This window comes from Heloderma suspectum, chromosome 5 (assembly GCF_057233095.1).
Source record: "Heloderma suspectum isolate Gila_16-S chromosome 5, 16-S_ref, whole genome shotgun sequence".
In the NCBI taxonomy this organism is placed as follows: domain Eukaryota; kingdom Metazoa; phylum Chordata; class Lepidosauria; order Squamata; family Helodermatidae; genus Heloderma; species Heloderma suspectum.
The window spans coordinates 184,252,605-184,273,822 of NC_139462.1; the positions used below are offsets into that span (position 1 = coordinate 184,252,605).

At 42.4% G+C, this 21,218-nt stretch overlaps 1 protein-coding gene across 17 annotated transcripts in view; it reads left to right on the plus strand.

The window, feature by feature from the left end:
- Nucleotides 1-21,218, plus strand: part of SNX13 (sorting nexin 13) — a 110,799-nt gene that overhangs the window by 44,638 nt on the left and 44,943 nt on the right. For 16 of the 17 annotated variants that reach the window (XM_084858619.1, XM_084858616.1, XM_084858618.1 and 13 more), the window contains 5 exons: nt 11,093-11,205; nt 13,486-13,588; nt 15,401-15,490; nt 18,771-18,892; nt 20,518-20,639. In XM_084858619.1, coding sequence (XP_084714745.1) covers nt 11,093-11,205; nt 13,486-13,588; nt 15,401-15,490; nt 18,771-18,892; nt 20,518-20,639 — 550 coding nt within the window. Of the gene's footprint in view, nt 1-11,092; nt 11,206-13,485; nt 13,589-15,352; nt 15,491-18,770; nt 18,893-20,517; nt 20,640-21,218 lie in introns of those variants that run through there. The other variant, XM_084858623.1, reaches the window with a different exon arrangement.

Below are 21,218 nucleotides of genomic sequence, written 5' to 3' on the forward strand. Positions count from 1 at the left end.
AGCTGCTCCAGCTGGTCCAGGGACTACAGAAGCAGGCAAGCTCCCAGAGAGCGAGCGACCAGAGTGAGCGAACAGGGGGAGCAAACAGGAGTTGGCCAGGGAAGTTCGGCAGGGGAGGTCAAGGGGGAGGCCCCTAACATTTTTTAAAATTATTTTTATTTTTTATTTTAACTAACTTTGTTCCATTTATTTGTCTTGTAACACATACTTTCACACCAGTGGGACTCTGCTTTTAACCTCTACTGAGTAGAGGAGCAGGCACAGGCTAGTCTAGAACAATCACAAAGCTAGACACAAAAAGGGAAAAGAGGCTATGGAAGGACAAGACTCTCCAGTGGTGGTGACCTGCAAGGTGTGTGCAATGTTTGTTTTCTTGCCTGAGAACAACATGGCCTACACCTGCAACAAGTGCAAGTTGATCACGCTGCTGGAGGAAAAAGTAAGTGGACTGGAGCGGCGACTGTCGACCCTCCGGGGAATAAGAGAACATGAAGAGTTCTTGGACAGAATGGGGGAACTACAGCAGCAAAGGGCAGACCAGAAGCTTGAAGAGCAACAGCAAGATGAGGCAGTGGGAAACGCTGAGGTGAAGAAAAATGGAATAGAGGATACTCCTTGGAAAAGGGTGACAGTTAGGAGAAGAAGAACTAGACGCCACTCTGCACCAGTGGAAGCAGTGGAGCTGTGGAACCGATTCCAGGTACTTGCGGATGAGACTGGAGGACAGCCTGCAGAGGAAGAATCACAGGGGAACCTGCATGAGAGTGAGCAAGAGGCTAAAGGTCAGTCAAACAGAGGCGATGAAACCCAGGCCTACAAGAAGAAGAAGAAAAGAGTGGTAGTAGTGGGAGACTCCTTGCTGCATGGGACCGAGACCCAAGTATGTCGCGAAGACCCATGGACTCGCCAGGTATGTTGTCTCCCGGGAGGACAGATTAGAGACGTGACTGAAAGGTTGCCTGCACTCAGAAAGCCCACTGACAGGTATCCCTTTCTTCTCATCCATGTGGGAACAAATGATACCGCCAAGCGGAGCTACGAAGAGATCACGTCAGACTTTGAAGCTTTGGGAAGGAAACTCAAGGACTTTGGGGCCCAGATAGTTTTCTCATCCATCCTTCCAGTAGTTAGAAGAGGGATAGAAAGGGAATGAAAAATACTCCGGGTGAATGACTGGCTACGAAGGTGGTGCCGACGAGAGAGATTTGGATTCTGGGACCACGGGCTATACTTCCTGGAAGATGGGCTGTTGGCTAGGGATGGGTTGCACCTCACAAAGGCTGGGAAGACTGTGTTTGGCCACAGCATGAAGAACTTCATCAGGAGGGCTTTAAACTGAATCCTACGGGGAAGGGAGATGTAATGTTGGGGGTAACAGTGGACATAGGCGCATGCACTGTAATGGAGAGAACAGCTCTGATAGTGCCCAATAATAGTCTTCAGACACATGTAGGAAGAAAGGCAGACTATGAAGCACATGGTCTTCGATGTCTATATACTAATGCCCAGAGTATGGGAAACAAACAGAACAAACTTGAACTCTTAATACAAGAGGGAAATTATGACCTGACAGGTATAACTGAGACTTGGTGGGATGACTCTCATGACTGGAATACAGCAATTGAAGGATATAACTTGTTCAAAAAGAACAGGAGGAACAGAAAGGGAGGTGGGGTTGCACTGTATGTGAAAAATACATATCTCTGCACAGAAATACAGGAGGATGAGCTTGGTAGCCCCATCGAGAGCATCTGGGTTGAAATAAATGGAGCAAAGAATAAAAGGAACCTGGTGGTCGGAGTCTACTACTGGCCACCCAATCAAGGAGAAGACAAGGACTTCAATTTCCCCGATATTTGTTGGGAGACAAATTCTGCAAAACATGGCCCCTCCAGGAAGTTCCTGACTTGTGTGGCGGATAACTTCCTCCTACAGAAAGTAGAGGAAGGAACTAGAGGATCGGCTATCCTTGACTTGATCCTAACCAACAGAGATGACTTAGTGGATAAAGTGGCAGTTACAGGAACTCTGGGGGAAAGCGACCATGTTGTACTTGAGTTCTTGGTTCTAAGGGAAGCAAAAGCCGAGTGTAATCAAACGCGTACCCTGGATTTTAGGAAAGCTGATTTTCATAAACTCAGAAAAATGATCAGTAAGGTCCCATGGCAAGCGATGCTAGCGAGAAAAGGAGTCCAAGATGGGTGGGAGCTTTTAAAAAAGGAAATTCTCAAGGCACAATCACAAGCAATTCCAACAAGAAGAAAAGGTGAAAGACAACAGAAGAAGCCAATGTGGCTTCACAAAAAGCTTAGGGATGACCTGAAAACAAAAAACGACACATATAGGAAGTGGTGAAGGCCAAGTAACAAAGGAAGAGTACAGGCAGATAGCACAGAATTGCAGGGATGGTGTCAGGAAGGCTAAAGCTGAGAATGAGCTGAGGTTAGCAAGGGATGTTAAAAACAACAAAAAGGCTTTCTTCAGCTACGTGCATAGTAAAAGGCAGAGGAAAGAAATGGTGGTTCAGCTATTCAATAAGGATGGCAAAACGATAACAGATGACAAAGAAAAGGCAGAGGTGCCCAATTCCTACTTTGGCTCAGTCTTCTCCCAAAAGAGGGTCTATGAGCCCCCTGGCAAAGGCGAAGTACAGGCTGAAGGGGCAGGATTGCAGCTTGAGATTGACAGGCATATGGTCAAGGAACAACTCATTACTTTGAATGAGATCAAATCTCCAGGGCCAGATGAACTGCATCCTAGAGTCATAAAGGAACTGGCAGAAGAACTCTCCGAACCGCTGTCTATTCTCTTTGAGAAATCATGGAGGACGGGGGAAGTGCCAGATGACTGGAGGAGGGCTAACGTTGTCCCTATCTTCAAAAAGGGTAAAAAGGAGGAACCTGGGAACTACAGACCAGTCAGTCTGACATCAGTCCCTGGGAAAATTCTGGAGCAGATCATATAGCAATCCATCTGGAAGCACCTTGACAACAATGCCGTGATTACTCGAAGCCAACATGGATTTGTCAAAAACAAGTCATGCCAGACAAATCTGATCTCATTTTTTGATCAAGTAACCTCCCTTGTAGACCATGGGAATGCTGTAGACATCATATACCTCGACTTCAGCAAAGCTTTCGACAAAGTGCCCCATGATATCCTGATGAGCAAACTAGCTCAAAGTGGGCTAGATGAAACAACTCTCGGGTGGATCCACAGTTGGCTACAGAATCGGACTCAAAGAGTGCTTATCAGTGGGACCTTCTCAAACTGGGGAGAGGTAACGAGTGGGGTACCGCAGGGCTCAGTCCTGGGCCCAGTGCTCTTCCACATTTTTATTAATGACTTGGAGGAGGAGGTGCAGGGAATGCTGATCAAATTTGCAGATGACACCAAATTGGGAGGGATAGCTAATACTTTGGAAGACAGAAACAAAATTCAAAGTGATCTGGATAGACTGGAGCGCTGGGCAGAAAACAACAGAATGACATTTAATAGGGACAAATGCCAAGTTCTGCACCTAGGAAAAAGAAACCAAATGCACAGCTACAAGATGGGGGATACGTGGCTCAACCACACTACAAGCGAGAAGGATCTTGGAATTGTTTTCGATCACAAGCTGAATATGAGCCAACAATGTGATGTGGCTGCAAAAAAGGCCAATGCTCTTTTGGGCTGCATTCATAGAAGCATCGCTTCCAAATCCCGGGAAGTACTAGTTCCCCTCTACTCAGCACTTGTTAGGCCTCATCTGGAGTACTGTGTCCAGTTCTGGGCACCACACTTCAAGAAGGATGCAGACAAACTGGAGAGGGTTCAGAGGAAGGCAACAAAGATGATCTGGGGACTGGAAACAAAGCCCTATGAAGAGAGACTGAAAGAACTGGGCATGTTTAGCCTTGAGAAGAGAAGACTGATGGGAGAGATGATAGCACTCTTCAAGTACTTGAAAGGTTGTCACAGAGAAGAAGGCCAGGATCTCTTCTTGATCATCCCAGAGTGCAGGACACGGAATAATGGGCTCAAGTGACAGGAAGCCAGATTCCGACTGAACATCAGGAAAAACTTCCTGACTGTAAAAGCAATACGACAATGGAACCAATTCCCTAGGGAGGTGGTGGGCTCTCCCACACTGGAGGCCTTCAAGACGAGGCTCTACAGCTATTTGTCAGGGATGCTCTGACTTAGATTCCTGCATTGAGCAGGGGGTTGGACTCGATGGCCTTGTTGGCCCCTTCCAACCCTAATATTCTATGATTCTGTGATTCTATGAGGGGGTCAACAGTCCCTTGACCACATCACTGCCAGTTCACAGCCACGTCACAAAGGCACGCCCAGGAGTTAATGTGGAAGAATGCGGCACGTGGAACCACGTGGGAGGCACTTTAACTGCAAAAAAAAAAAATGGAGTAAAAGGACTTTCAGATAGTGCAGCTTTTCAAGACGGAAGCTGCTTGTTGGCAGCACGCTGGCCACAATGTCATGTGCTCTGAACAACCTCAGAATGCTCCCAATCCATAGGAAAATCCCCATGAAGACAGCCCACAAGATTGGTTACTGTAAAAGCCATTTCCATGGTGCCGTAGCTGTAGGGTGCAATCCTAGAGGGATAGTTGGCCATCTCCAAACTTGGAGGCAGCTGACTATCCAATACAGGGTGGGCAGAGCACAGAGAGCATCTCCTCCTCTGTGGTCCAGCCACCCTGTATCTGCAGCTAGACAGCCAATTTTGGCTGTCTAGTTGGGACATGTCGGAGCGGGGTGGGAGGTGTCAGGAGGCCATAGCCGGCCTCTTTCAGTCTACTCCAGTAGCCAACTCCAGACACAAACAGAGGATTCTTTTCAAAGCTTTATTCCTTTTACAACTTAATAACTCTATCACCAGCAACTAAGCTATGAACAGCAGAGTAATCTATGCCTCTGGTGAGAAACAGTTGGTCCCCGTTTGAACGAGAATCACTTGCAGACCCTGAACTTATGGGGTAGGGAGAGTCCCTCCCCTTTTCCCTTGGGTCCTCTGGACGCGACCGTTGCTTGCGCGCCAAACGGGCACTGCGCCTCCTTTCTGCGCCCTCCGTAGCTCATCGTTGTCTGCGTCAGCGTCGAGCATCCAGCCAGTCCTCCTCCCATGCTCTTTCACTCTCAGGACTGCTATCTATGTCTGGAATGCCGGCAGGAGGAATCTCTGCCAGCTGCAAGGCCTGGGAGGGAAGAGTGCGCTCCTCTCCCACGGATGGCTCTTCCTCCTCAGAACTGCTCTGAGGTTCTATGGGCTCAGTGTCCACCCTGACAGGAGGCCAGACAGCACAGAGGAAGCATTGTAACAGTGCTTCCACTGTCTCCTCCCTTCTCTGCCCCTAGGAACTCCCCCTTCTTCATCCACTCTGCGCTGCAGTTACGAACACTGAGACAGGGACAAACCGCACTGCTTACAAGTCAGTGGGGGTGGGGGCAGGGAGTGAGGTTTCTGGGAACTGAAAATCCTGTGGCTGTCTAGACACTGTTTAGCTGCCATAGGATTGCTCCCTCCAGCTGTTTTTACACTTTGTACCTATTTTTATGCTGTATTTATACTTGTTCAGTTTAAAATAATTTTACTTCATATTATGAACTGCTCTGAGAACTATGTTTATAAGGCAGTCTATAAATAAATAGTGTATTTGTTGTTGTTCAGTCGTGTCCGACTCTTTGTGACCCCATGGACCATAGCACGCCAGGCCTTCCTATCCTGCGCTCTCTCCCGAAGCGTGCTCAAGTTCATATTCATTGCATCGGTGATGCTATCTAGCCATCTCATCCTCTGTCATCCCCTTCTCCTTTTGCCTTCAGTCTTTCCCAGCATCAGGGTCTTTTCCAGAGAGTTTTCTCTTCGCATTAGGTGGCCAAAATATTTGAGCTTCAGCTTCAGTATCTGTCCTTCCAATGAGCAGTCAGGGTTGATTTCCTTTAGGATGGACTGATTTGACCTCCTTGCAGTCCAGGGGACTCGTAAGAGTCTTCTCCAGCACCACAGTTCGAAAGCATCAATTGTTTGGCGCTCAGCCTTCCTTATAGTCCAGCTCTCACAGCCATACATTACTACTGGGAAAACCATAGCTTTGATTAGACGGACCTTTGTCGGCAAGGTGATGTCTCTGCTTCTTACTATGCTGTCTAGGTGTGCCATAGCTTTCCTCCCAAGGAGCAAGCGTCTTTTAATTTCATGGCTACAGTCACCGTCTGCGGTGATCTTGGAGCCCAAGAATGTAAAATCTGTCACTGCTTCCATTTCTTCCCCTTCTATATGCCAGGAAGTGATGTAAGGAATTATAAGTCATGGCTTCTCCCTGCACTTGTTTTCATACTATGATAAGCACTTAAGTCCACCAGCACTAAGCAGAAGATTACGAAGATAAGTTATCACCTTGCCTATCCTGCATTTTGCTGTTCACTTGGAACAAAAGAGCAACCATATCTCTACTAAATGAGCTTCAGCTATTGAGTGATATAGAAATGTAATTGTAAATTACAGAAAAGAACTGTAAACATTTGCAGTAGCTTTCATTGGTATTATGGAGGGTTCCCATGTGTCAAAACCTATATATGTGTACAGGATATGTCCAACTTCAGGTCTCAAAACTCTGCCTCAAAAGAGTCCTTCCCCCCCGCTCTCATTGCTATAGACATCGTTAGCTTTGGGCATCTTAGACTGACCTTTACCTTTAGGATGGAAATACGAATCTATGGCATTAAAAGATTTAATGTCTTAAGCTGATTAGAAACTATATTTTTATTTTGTGTTTGATGCTACTTTGCTAAATCTTTTTTCTGATCCTAAATAAGCCTTCCTTAATTTGAATTGGGTTTTGACTGCTAGATTTTTTTTAAAGCTCAATGACCTTTTCCTCAAATGCTCTTTCATGTTGCATCCTTTGACCAAGAGCAAGGAATGGGAGGATGGGCTAGATTTACCTTGTAGTGCTGAGAGGATTTCAGCTGGCTGTTGCTCCGACCCTAGGTCAAAAGTTAACTTGGATCGTCTGGGGCACCTCCTGCCTAAGGAGCTATTGTTGAAAGAAACTGATGGCAGTAGATGTACTGAGGAAGTTGGCAACCTCAGATGGAACTGACCCACAGTTAGGCTCCCAACAGAAGTCTTATTTCCTTATATGGCAGATATCACCTTTGGATTCCAAAATACTTTTACTGGAAACTGACTTAATTTTAAAGAACTGTGATTAAGTTGTTGATCACTTGTTGTTAAGTTTACAACTTAAGAGTTATTAAGTTGTAAAAGGAATAAAGCCATAATTTTGACTTTCGTGTGAGTAATTTCCTGTCAAGATACTGTCAGAACTAAGATTCTCCTATTAGCTCTTTTTACAAATGGCTGTAGAAGTTCTGTGCATATCCGTTTATCCCTTTAATCACTGGTAGTTGTAGTCTTGCATACTCTGTTGCAGTGGAGTCATCTGGCTGGACCGAATAGCCTTGGGGCTGCAAGCTAGCCATACATCCTTTGTTAAAGCTAAGCTCTCTAACCCTAATTGGCTACAACAGGAATAGGAAGCAGTTAGCCACAGATACATACTTAGGGGTAGTTTGTGAGGAAGCCACATTTTATGAGCATAAGAGGAACCCTGCTGGATCAGACTAAAAGATCCATGTTATCCAGCATCCTGTTTCCCACAGTGGCCAAATGGACTCTGGTAAGTCCACAAGTAGGACATGAAGGCATTAGCCTTCCCCTGTTGCTCCCTAGCAACTGCTTGGCATACTACTTCTGAACCTGGAGATTCCATATATAGCCATCATAACTAAAAGCTCTTAATAGCTTATTTCTGCTGGTATGAGAGAGGCCCCATGACAGTTTCAAGAAAAAAGCTAAGGAGTCAGGGGAGTTAGACCCCTGACAAGTTCATGAATAGGATAAGAAAGTCAGGAAAGGAAATCCCCTTCCTCCACAGTGGGGATACCCTTTGTTTTTCTCTCACTCTTGCATGCATGACTGGGTCTGTTGGGCATAAGTTCGTGTGTGTGTGTGTGTGTGTGTGTGTGTGTGCGCGCGCGCATATACATGGCTCAGTGAGCTCCAGGCTCTTCGGGAACAGGTTTATCTCTTGAGGATTTTTTAAAAATACGGTTCTGTTGGTTTTATTTTTATTCTGGTTTATGTGTACTTTCAACCCCATATTTTTGTAAGATGCATTGATACGTTTTAACTGATTTAAATAAGGGGCTGACCTGGAGAAGCAGAGAGTGTTTTAGGTGAGACTTTCAGGGACTGCTGAAAGGTCCCACATCCATGCTGATGCTTGTCTGCTATTACAGAGAATGAAAGTCTTTTGGCAGGAGGAAGAATACAATCTATTAGAAGGGACTTGGTTCTTGTATGATGGAACTGATTATCTTCTTGCACAGTGGGGGACCTGATACTGGAGTATTGAACAATTAGGAACATCAAGGTGGGCTTGATGATCTCTTGACTGCATGGTAACTGGTTTGTGTAGTGCAAACAAGGGTTGGCCTCAGTGGAACCAGACTACTGGCGCTTCACACACACACAAAAAGCCGCAGAGCATATTTTAAATTGATTTTTGGGAAAAGCTTACAGGAGGTGAGGAGCTTCTGGTAACATGATGGAACAGTAAACAGAATCAGTGGGATATAGTTGTCCCTGGATAAGCACTATAAAAATGGAAGGAGATGGCGGTGGTGGGGGCAGGGGGGTTCCCTTTGTATGTCAGAGGGCTTGGAGTCCAATAAAGTATGATGCTTAATAGGAACAAACTCCTTCACAGTATCACCTAGAAGAAACAAGCCCCCAAAGTAGTGTAGTACTGGGATATACTATCACTCTGCCCCAAGCAAAAATCTGAAGGTGAACATGAGATGGAGAAAACCAGGCAGCTAGCCAAAAGATAAAGTGTTGTTGATAAAGGATAGTTATAACTACCCCGCACACTGACTGGATAAATATATGTACAAGTCAAGACGTAGAAAAACTTGATAGATAGAGTGAAGCACTGTGCTTTTTTGTTTTTTTAAATAAGCTCACAGTGTTAGCCTAATATAACTTTCATGGTAGTGTTTAACAAATAAAATCACCTCACATAAGAAATAAATCTTGATGACTATACTCATATGGCCATGTTAAAGTGTTGGACATTCATCCTTGTGAGGCTTACCTGTTTCGACTAGTCTTCTGGAATTCAGGCTTGGTATGTTTAGGGAGATCACAGGAGCATCCTATGGTCTCATACACTTATTCTCTTTTCACCCTTTCTGTCCTGCAGTAGCATTCCCATTTCCCTTTATTTTGAATTTAACAGTGCTTATTATTTAGGTCTCCATTAGCATTCTTGGTAACCATAATTAACCTCAACAATAGTTTGCAAGCACAGTTCTAACCATGGTTGCAAACGTTGGTACTAGCTTTGATTTACAAAGATTAAAGATTAAACTTAAACATTAGCTCTGAAACAGAAATGGAGGGTAGTTGTTACATAAAGAAAAGGAGGAGCATGTGAGCTCACCTGGGCCAGTATCCAATGGAGCACTCCAATCAGAACTTGGAGGTTGACAGGCATCCTATGCAGAGCTTCTCCCGCTCTGTGTTTTTGCTAGATGGGCATTTTTGCCCATCTAGCTAGGGCTTTCCTGAAGGGGAGGGAAGGAGTCCCTGATCCCATCCTGAACTGTCCTTTTTCCGTCCTCTCGAAGGTTGCTTTTGCGAACTCGGAAAGGAAGCTGGCACAGTTCTCTCCGCACCAGCTGTGAGGGAGAGGGGTCAGGAGCTCAGACTCCTGGGTCCAAGGTCAGACCACTGTCTCTGACCTCAGATCCAGGAATCCGAACTATCATATGGCCCCCAGAGACAATGACTAGGGGCCAAAGGATTGCTCTTCCCACCATGTTTAAGAGATTAGGCAGTGACATGTCAGCTCCAAGCATGAATTGGGAAAGGGTGGAGAAGCTTCAGTGAATTTGCAGGAACTGTATTCCTTTTTGCTGAGTGTTTTTTTAATTGCATTATTATCTGTTACCAAAACAACAACAACCCTGAAACAAAAAGTTTTCACACTCTCATTGAAATGAACTCTGATGAAATTGTACCTATGCTTATCCATTTGACTTAATTTCCTACCTGGTAAATCAACTTATTTTTATAGTGCATCTGATAAAGTTTTGGTGTATGAAAATTTAAGCCACAATAAATTTTGTTACTATTTATGGAGCTGCCAAATTGTGGAATTTCCAGGGAGTTGTTGCAACTACTTCATCCTGTGTCAGCCAAGTAGTAAACTGTGGCTCTGGGGTAAGGCAGTTTTATACAGACTGCCAGCACTGACATGGGGGGAGTGGGAAGTCTAGCTATTTTTGGATTACTGCACAATTAAATACTATTATCTGAAAACGATTCTCAAGTCAATTAGGTCTTCTGGTAATCTTGTATTCCACTACTTTCTTGAAGAAATTGAAATTATTTCTTCAATTCCTTAATTGGTTAGGAAAGGGTAAATTTCTCCAGTAAAATAGCTTTAAAATAATCCCAACAGTACTTTTTAAATAATATTATCACTCTTATTTGTGTTTTTTGCCTTACAATTTTGTTTCTGGAGTTCCTGAGAAATGGTATTTAAGTACTGTAGTTATTAAAATAAAAATGGATTGTCAAGAATATTTTGCACCTTGTTCATAAAAGATTGATTGGCAGTAAGTGAGATTTAACTTTCAAGTCGCATGTTTGTTTGGGGATGTTCTAAATTGTAAATTAGAAGAGGCCTGGAAACAAAATGCTCCTGTTCTGTCTCTATCTGACCCAGTTTAACAGTAACAAAAACCAGGTTTTAGGGATTGTGAGGAAGCCACAGGATCATACAGCTCTTGCCTTGGGTACTTATGTTTGGTGTAGTGTGTGACAACTGCTAAACCTAGTTAAAATAAACCTAGATATTCTAAGTTCAGTCCCTTTGGATTCTAAACATAGGAGCTATTAGAAAGGAATTAAATTTTGTCTATTAAGTTACAAAAATGTAAGAAGACTTGACAAATTATTGTTTCAGATATAAAACATAAACCTTACTTGTTTTTGTGTCTTATTTTATTCCAGACAAGTCTTTCCATATGGGGATGGGGAAGCCTTGGCGTTGTGCTTTTTCTAATAACATTTGGACCATTTGCTATATTTTATTTTGCATTTTATATCCTCTGCTTTGTGGGTGGGTAAGTATATCACTTTTATGTGTTTGATCTATGTAAAGAAGGCATTAGAATTAAGAATGATGCACTGCAATCAGAAGTAACCTTGTTGTGTGTGTGTGTGTGTGTGTAAAATTGCCCTGATTAAAAAGGAGCAAACTCAACAGGAAGAGGTTGTATTTAACACAACACATGAAATAGATATCCATCCTCTTGGTCTGTGCAAAGACTGCTACAAAAAAAATTCTCACCACAATTGCTGTATCTGCTTGGTAATATTATTAACCCTTTCTGGTTCTTCTGTTCTTCAGTGTCAGGTATATTTTAGTAAATGAGGTTAGTGTAACTGGGCCTTGTTGATAGAGCATTGTTATCCATTACATGCAAAATATTCAACTGAAGCTGTTTGTGCTGAGGCATGAGCTTTAGAGTTCAGATGGAAGACACACATTTTTTTAAGAATCAAGGAAATGTAGAACTTGTATTCCCTGAGAATTAGTCCAATACATTTACATGTAAGTGAACAATCCTACTAGTGTGAGTGCTGTGCGGGTGGAGGGACATCCTCCTCTGTCCTCCTGGCTTGTGTAGGCCAGGTGAGGCACCCCTCCCCCCTGAGAGAATTAACTTCACCTGCTCTTGGTAGTTTCCAGCTCTCTTTGGGGGCGTATTGAGGTAAAGAGGGAACCTAGGTAATTGCTGACCCTCAGCCACCCCTGATACCGCCCATGGCCCTATTATCAGTTCTACTGGTAGTGCTCCAGCCACAGTGGTGGAAAGCTCTACTGCAATCCAGGGAGGACATCCGTCAGCAGAGGTCACTAGAATTTTAACAGTCCCTTAGCCTGGGGGTCCCCAGCCTTTTTGGATCCATGGGCACATTTGGGAATTTGAGAAACTGCTGTGGGCACCACCACAAAATGGGTCCTATGGAGGGTGTGGCTAGTCACATAATGGCTGCTGTGGGGGGCTTGGCTAGTCAAAAGACAAGTAATTCACCCAAGAAATTGAGTGTAAGCAGGGAACGGGTCTGAACTCCAGAGCTGATCCACATATTTGACCTCACAAATGCACAACAAAATATCCATTTAAGGTTGCAATCCTCTGCATGCTTACATGGCACTCAATGAGAAGAACTTCTAAGTAGACCTATATATAATTGCTCTACTCATCCTATCCACATTCACACACCTTTCCCAGACTCAAAAGAAAGGAAAATGCCCCCAATCCCAACAGGAAAGGAAACCTTTTCCCTACCTTGACCCCAGGTTCAGCAACTTCTTTCCCTATTGCTACCTCCTCCTCTGCCACCACAGCCCCCGCCCAGGAAGGTGCTGTGTGTGTGTTCATGTGAAGAACAAGAGAAGGAGCTAGGAAGAAACAGAGAAAGGGCTAGGAGGAAGAAGAAATAGGGAGATAAAGGGGTGAGAGAGAGAGAGAAAGATCAAGGCTAGGGACTGGGAAGGAGGGGGAAATAGCAAAGTAAAGAGGTGGGGGGAGAGACAGCAAGGCTAGAGGCTGGGATTGAGGGGGAAATAGCAAGGTAAATGGGTACAGGGGAGATAAATTCTGAGGAAAAGGATTGTGGGGAGAGAAGTAGCAATGCTAGAGGCTGGGAATGGAAAAAAAGAGAGCAAAGGGGAAAGGTCTGTGTGGACGGAAGAAGATTGGGCGGGGTCAGGAAGAAACTCTTTTCCTTCTCTTCCTGTCTGCCAAACAGCTAATCAGTGGCAGGTTCAGGAACAGGAAGCAGAACCCGGTGCCTTAACGATTTTCAATTTTTCTTTTGTTAACAATGCATTTTTGAAGGGGGCAAGGAGTGGAGAGCTTCACAGGTGCCACTGGAGGTCCCCGCGGGTGCCATGTTGGGGACCCCTGCCTTAACCTGCATAGGATTGCCCCATAAATCACTTTAAATGTATGAACATTTTTGGCTTGTATCTTTATTCCTATAAACTTGATTTCATGTTATGAATACTGCTACTCTACCTAATTGCCTCTTTACATCTGTATTGTATTAAATTTTGCTTTGGACATTATTGTGAATTCACAGTGAATAATTTTTCTACTCACAATGGAGGAATGAAGCTAATTTAAAGGCATTAATGAGCAAGATTTGGCTTCACAGAAATGCGCTTATTTAACAGGGTTTTTTGAGTACAGCAAAAACATTATTTTAGCATCGAATGGGAAAAGGTATACAGATGACTAGAGTAGCCTGTTTGGCTATTGGGTTTTATTTACAATATGAGTCAAGAAATTGTCTCAGTCTTTAAAATTTACAATATAATTGCATTATTCTAGGGGCTTTGTGGTAACACTCTTGTTTGGAAAAACCAATTCAGAAAAGTACCTCGAACAGTGTGAACACTCCTTTCTTCCTCCAACATCATTTGGAATTACTAAGGTAAGCAATATGAAAAAAATGTACAGGCATTTTTTCTTGATTCATTTCCCTCAAAATAAACTCACCCGTGTTCTTACCATCTGCTGCATTTCCTTTCCCAGTTAACAAAATATTTTTTTAATGGGAAAACAAAAGTTTTCAAAAACTCAGCTATTAAATGTATTCTGCTGTTAGTCAACATATTCATTTCTCTTACAAAGAAAATGAAATAATACAGCATAAGTATGAACAAGTGAAGCTCTGCAACAAAATGATGCAGTGTGGAGTGCTTCTACTCAGGTTTCCAGCTACTCCATTCCCTGTCTGCTTCCCCCATTCGGCAATTTTGGTGTATGTTGGGGTGAATGTGTGTGGGCACACTGAGGCCCAGTACCAACTACATTAAAATGCTGGATTTCTTCATTGATTTCTATGGGCAGCTCTCATTTTTATCCCTGGGGACATTTAAAAAACAATTTCACACTGTGAGCCAGGAAATGTCCTATCTAGACAAGAAGATGGTTCTCTCTACCCTTACTGTATGGATGAGCCTTTTCTGCAGTTTTCCTTTTCCCACCATTCTATTCCCCCTCTTTCCTGGTCTTATGAGAGATTTTCCTCTTTAGCAGTTAATCAATCAGAATTCTGAGGCCACTGAGCATCCCCACCCAGGGTTTTTTGCTGAACTTCTTTGTAGTTTTGGTAACTTCAGGGTTTCCCAGTGCCCGCTGATACCTCCCTATTATGTGTGGGTGGTGCTGTTTTGACTATGTAAGATAAGACCCAGATAATTTAACTGGAAATAAAATATATAGTTGTAAAGTGGTTTATACATTTTGCAGCGTTGTAATAAATTCTGACTTGTATGAAATGCTAAGTAACTCTTCTTATGAGCAGTTTCTCCATTTCAAACAAGAAAATACATGGGATGTGTGATTGCATTTCTCATGTCGATTTTTAAAAAAACAGCCAGCTGTTGAGAAGATTAAGATTGTACTGTAGCACATGGGGGGGGGGGGTTTAACCCTTTCCCCAGGCCATGATGCTGACACAAATTGCTCCAAGCTGCTATTTGCCCTAGGAGGGGAGTGCTGTGTTAGCTTCCCTCCGTGGGTAGTAAATACTTGAAATGCAGTCATGCATTTCAAATATTGTCTCATTTGGCCTTTAGTCTCTTTCTAATGTAGTGTTTTATGTATGTATTCTGAAAATTAGCTCAGAGGGTCTTCTTGTTCACCATTCATCATGTTCAGGATCACCATTCTGGACCTTTCACTTTCGAGTTCTGCTTCTTCAGTTTGAGTTATTTGGATCTCTCTAATCTTAACTTGGGAAAACACTATGCTTCAAATACATGATAGACTGCAAAGATAGACAAAGTGTGAGCAACATGGAACTCTTCCTAGTGAAGCTACTTTTCTAAATCCTAATCTTGAATATTGGATCTTCATTCATAAACTAAATTAAAAAGTGTCTGCCTGTTTCTATGAAAATGTACACTTTGTATTTGTGCATTGTTAGATAGTGGACAGCTAGCTGTCCGTAGTGGGATTTGGATCACTTCTGTACCTAACAGCAGCCTCCATCCCTTTGCCATATCATGAGATGTGTTTTTTAAATATGGGGATCTTCTAAAGTGGCTGCTGCTAAGGGAGGAGAAAAATATGAAAAGTCCACTGGGTGTGTGTGTGCAAGAGAGTCATAGTTGGTGTATTTTTCACTGAATCATTTTTCACATTGTAAGGCATAGCTATGGGTCCACATTTTATTTTCTGTGAATTATAGTGTGAACTAAACCTGTGAACTAATCAAGTACAATCTCTTCCACCGAAGTGCATAGAAGAAATGAAACAGGAAAGCAGGCCTATTAAGATTGATAGAAGGCTAACCGGTGCCTACATAATTGACGAACCTCTGCAGCAAGTGAGTTCAAAAATGTATTGATTTTTAAATAGATTGTAGCAATGATATTCTGTGACCTTCATTACTAAAGTATTACGCTGTTTTGTCGGAGAGTAATCTAGATGCTGAAATGGCAAAATGTTTAGGCTGGTATATCTCAGTCCCACACATACTCCCAATGCCTCACATAATGGGACTCAAATAATGAATGAATTATGTGGCTATACCACATTTATTTGGGTGTGATATCTTTGACATTTTCACGTTCTTTCTGGGAACAGGTCAGGTGGTCAGGTAGAGACCATGTGCAAATAAATATGGTGTAGCTCCCGCCCCTTTGAACATCTCTGGCCTTTATTCCAAAGAATTTAAGTGACTCCAGTGGCACACTTAGTATTTTCATTAGGTCACTCCTATCTCATATAGTCACCAACATACGTGTTTCAGTTGTTGATAATTAGCAGAAACATTTCCCTGTACATATTCTTTCCAGAACGTTTCTTAGTTCCTTACTGTAGGACCACTCCCTGCAGGACTATACATTCATGGAGGATAAGACTATCAGTGGGTACTAGTAATGAAGGCTGTATGCTGCCTCCGGTATCAAACATAGTATGCTTTTCTATACCACTTGCTGGGTAACATGAGCAGAAGGGTGCCCTTGCACTCACGTCCTATTTGTGAGTTTCCCACAGGCAGCTAGGTGAACACAGTGCTGGACAAGATGGGCCCTTGGTGATCCAGCATGCTCTTCTTATGTTCTCAAAGGCCTTAGACTCAATGTCCATACCTTGACTAGCAATACTGGGGTCTCTCTGTCTCTCTCTCTCTATTGGCCCCAGGAGTGTAGCCAAATCATTTGTAGTGTTAGAGGGGCCTAGAGATCCATAATGCTTGCTTAAGTTCATTATTGTTGCAATTCCCTTGCTAGTAAACCTCTGAGCATGTGAAGATGATTCAAAGGGCTGATAGCGTGGCCTAGCACATTCCATACTAATGAGTGAGAGTGTTATCAAGCACTCTGCTTGGGAAGTCAAGTTTGTTTACAGGTGGCTGTGCTGAGAACCAAATGCTGTTAGTTTATGCTGGGAATGAACGCTAGGGGGTGCTTGCTGCTGTTACACTGCTAACGTGTATTGTATAAAACCCATTTGACCCAATGGCTCGTGGTTCAGAGAAGCTGTCTGATCCAACCGTTGGGTACGCCTGTGTGCTGTAAGTTACCCAATAAAGTCTCCTTGTAAGTAAACCTTTGAATCTGATTTATCACTATCTTAGCACCTCTAACCTAAGAGTTCAACGCCCACAGCCAGGGCAACTCTCTCTCTCTCTCACCCACAGACACACAGACACACTCACACACACCCCTTCCTCTCCAATCTTACCCTCTCTGTTGGACATTGTGGTACTTCATTTCTTCACAGATAACTACCTAGCTATTATCTGCTAAGTTAAGACATACATATTCAGCAACTTTCCCAGATAAAACTGTGCTCTGAACTATCTTCAGCTCTTGGCAAGGCTTTGGTGCTGGTGGTTTAAGGGGAAAGGGCAGACCATGATTACTCTTTGTCTTACAGTCTTGGCCACAGGCATGGTTGATGCAAATAACCGGAAACAGATGGCACAGACTAGCAAGCAAAGCATAGAATAAATTGCTGTTTCCTCAATTTAGGTACATATGCCATTACTTCTGCCTGTTGCCCTTACGCTGGCTCTTGGAACTTGAGAAATTGAAGTCTTGCTGACGCTGTGGTCACCACAGGGTAGATTCAATGTATAGCCATATTTTGAAAGGACAAAAAGACAAATTTCCCTGAGGAAATGTACCCTTAGCTGCTAAGGCTTAGTAGAACAACAAACTCTGCGGGTGTTACAAATGGCCTCCACCCCACCCCTCCCCAAGAAGCAAATGCCCTATAGTTTTTGAGCAAAGCTCTTTGTTAACTATTCTTGTAATTACATGATAAAGCAGTGATATTGCCAAAATCTGCAATGTAGTATCTGTTCCTTTTGTCTTCTGTTGGTATGTCTTGTGTGCCACAGGGGCTGCTTTTGCTTGTGTGGAACTTCACTGTAGACCATAAGATGATGATGGTTTGCAATTACAAGCATGAGCAGACATGAACCTTGGGCTAGTGTTCCCACTCCTCTACTTCCCGTTTTCTTAGCATGGGTGGAGCAGAGATTAGAACTTTGCATTCCTGGTTTGCAGCAAACTGTAGCTTACCCTTTCCTCTGAACTCAACAGGCTATGGTTGGAGTAAAACAAGTGCCCAAACCATGTTTCAGACTAAACATGTTTCATTTCTGGTTTGCTGCAAACCAGAAATGAAAGCTTCCAATACCCTTCCCTTGTGTTCTTAAGAAGGGAGAAGAGGGGAGGAGGCAGCATGTGAACCTGAGGCTTGTGCTGCCTCTTACTTGTAGTTGTAAATCTTGCTTTGCTGTTATGTCTGATTCTTTAAAAATTTACAAGCTGCATAAGTACTAAAGGAAACGTACTTCTGTTTTGTTATTACTATTTTTTTTTTTACTTGTTAGCTTAGCTCAGGGAAAACGGCACTGTAATATGTGCGGTGGGTGAATTTTCCTTAGGGTGCAAGGTGGGATTTCATGACCTGGTCCTTTAGATTCCTTGATATAATTCCCAGACAAATACTGAGATTATTTTAGAAATCTGAGATTTAAATGTTATTTACTGTTTTGTCTTAGAGTCTTTTTCTTATGCTATTCTCTGTTGTTGTGGAATATAAAAGGTTGTTGTTGTTAATGAAAGCTTAAGCCCTTACATAATAGCTTAATTGTAGGATTTGTGAAATTAAGATCAGAAGTGGTCTCATGATGATAAACCATAAGACTTGGAAATGCATAAGTGTGTCGCAGCTATGCTGCGTGTTCACTGTCTGGTAACATAAACTTGTGGAACAGGATCAGAAGATATACCACATTTATAAATCCATTGGCTCCTCTTCAACTTCTGAAACTTCTATTACAGTGGCAAATGCACTTCTTTGACAGAAAAAAAAGCTTTTTAAAGCGATGTGATGCAGATGTACAATGAACCAGAGTTTTAGGGAGTGTGCTTGTGGGGTCATTCAAGTCCATTCAGTCCCTTACTATGCATGTGAATCCCCTCTCCCCAGACCTATTCTACCATGGTTTAATGTTATGTGTGGCTTTCACCAACCTAATTGGTTAGAAATTATTTCTGTGAAGACTTTTTTCTAAACATTATCTGTGAAAAGAATTACTTGTTTCATTAATCTTTTAATATTTATAAATTTTGATATAATTCTAGGTTATCCAGTTCTCTTTGCGTGATTATGTCCAGTATTGGTATTACACACTAAGTGATGATGAGTCTTTTCTTCTTGAAATAAGGCAGGCTCTCCAAAATGCACTAATTCAGTTTTCTTCTAGGTAAGTTATTTATATTGAAGAGATATTTGTATTAAAAATTGTCCATACCTGTTATCTGCAAAATAAAAAGGTGCATGCATGAAAACATGCCATGTCACAAAAGCGTACACAAGTATCTCATATTTTCTGAGTTTGTGTTGCAGCCCCTGCCAGTCAAGGTCAACGTGGCTTTTTGAAACAAGGCAATATATCCTAGGGAATTCAAAACCATTTGAAGATGTATATAAGTGATTGCCTTTTCTCATCTTATTTGTTTCAATTCCCTTGATCTAGGGAAATCACTTGGGGGGGCGGCTTGCTCATCACGAGAAATTATTTAAGTGGCCATGGGTGGGGCAGAAAGTAATCACATGTGGTAAGCATACATAATTTTGAAAAGCCAAACACTACCCTCTTATTACTGTGAAATAATGTCCTACATTTCCAAGAAGTTATTGTGTTATTCACTTCTACTCATGTGAAGTAGCTTCACTGTTTGTTTTCACAAGTAGGAAGAAACTGAAGAACCTTTTTTTTTTTTTTAAAGCACTATTTTAAGCCAGCTGCACTTTGTTCCCATTGAAATCAGTGGGACTTACAATTAAATTGTCACATTAATTTCAATGGGAACTAAGTGCAGTTAACTTAATCTTCATCCAACCCCCTTTTTCGGGATGCTAATTAGCCACTTATGATTTATCATTACCTCTTTTTAGGCACAAGTACAAGTTTCATTAGGATTGAGACACTTTTTACACCCACAATATTTTTAGATGTTTTATTCTACAGAACTGCACACACAATTGTGTGGGACACAACTCTCTTAACATCATAACATTCACTTGTAGGTTGGTTAGATTGTTCACCAGATGACACAGACACTTCATAAGAAATAATGCCAAAAGATTTGGGTTGGTGTTTGGTTTGGGTTTTGTATTTTCTCTTAGAATCTAAGGTATCAGAGGCAGTCTGCCTGTGTACACCAGTTGCTGGGGAACATGAGCAGGAGGATGCTATTACACTCATGCACTATTTGTGGGTTTCCCACAGGCAGGTATTTGGCCACTGTGTGATCAAATGCTGGACTAGATGGACCTTTGGTTTGACCCAGCATGGCTCTTATGTTCTTATGAGCTGAATCAACATTTTATGCAAGGTTGCCACCTAGTGTTCAGTTTTACTGTGTGCTGCTTAAGTGCTGGAAGCTAATGTTGCTGCAACTGAATCCATCATTTGTAACCACATGCTAATAGTATTAATCACGATTCCTCTCTGCTATACCAGTTTACTGCAGAATTTAAGCTGCAGTCTTAAACTTACTAGGGAGTAAGACCAGTTGAATTCAATAGGTTTTACTTCTGAGGAAACATCACTAGTCGCAATGGCTATACATTATCTCCAGTATCAGAGGCTGTAGCCCTTGAATACCAGTTGCTAAGGCACATGAGCAGAAGAGTACCTTTGCACTGATGTCCTGCTGTGGGATTCCCATAGGCATCTTGCTGGCCCCTGTGGGAACAGAAAGCTGGATTAGATGAGCCTTTGGTCTTATCCAGCATGGGTCTTCTTCTGTTCCTGTGTGTAAGGTTGCACCTCAAGTCTGCTTTGTAAGATTTTGTTAACGTAATATCTCTTTATCTTAAAAGGTCAAAAGAAATAGATTGGCAGCCTTATTTTACAACCCGACTTGTGGATGATTTTGCCACTCATCTTAGAGTATTCAGAAAAGCTCAGCAAAGGATAACTGAAAAAGATGATCCAAGTAAAGGTAAGATCTTCATTTTAAAATATGTCCTATTGATTTTTGTAATAAACCGAATGATGGCTTTGGCTCTCTTACAGCTGTTTTTCAGTGAAATCTGTTTTTCAGTAAAAGCTATCTTTTTTAAAAAAACAAAAACAAACCAGAGCTTCAGCTTCTTACAGCTGGTTACCACTGGGAGTACCTTAGTTTAACACAATATCTGTATCTACTAGTGGTAATTAAATACTATGCTTAAAAACCATGTGAGTTGCATTACTTGACACAAGAATACATCTTTCCCTCCAGTTCCCCACACTATGCCCTAGGCCTTTCTTTGGAGTCCCCTGCTCTTCAGAAAAGTTTTTTGGAGGTTTACAGGAGGCTGCAGTGGGGAGTGAAGTAGGGAATTTCCCCTGTATAAGCACAGCATTGGATGTCACCCATTGTCTGCATGAACAGAAGTCACTGGCTAGAGAGAGATGCTCCTTCTCTGGAAAGTTCTGTTATTTTATCTCAAGTACCAGTTAGAATGCTTATATCTGCAGCTTGATTAGGTAGGTCAGGTAAATCACTGCAATAGGTTTGACCTTTTCATAATTCATT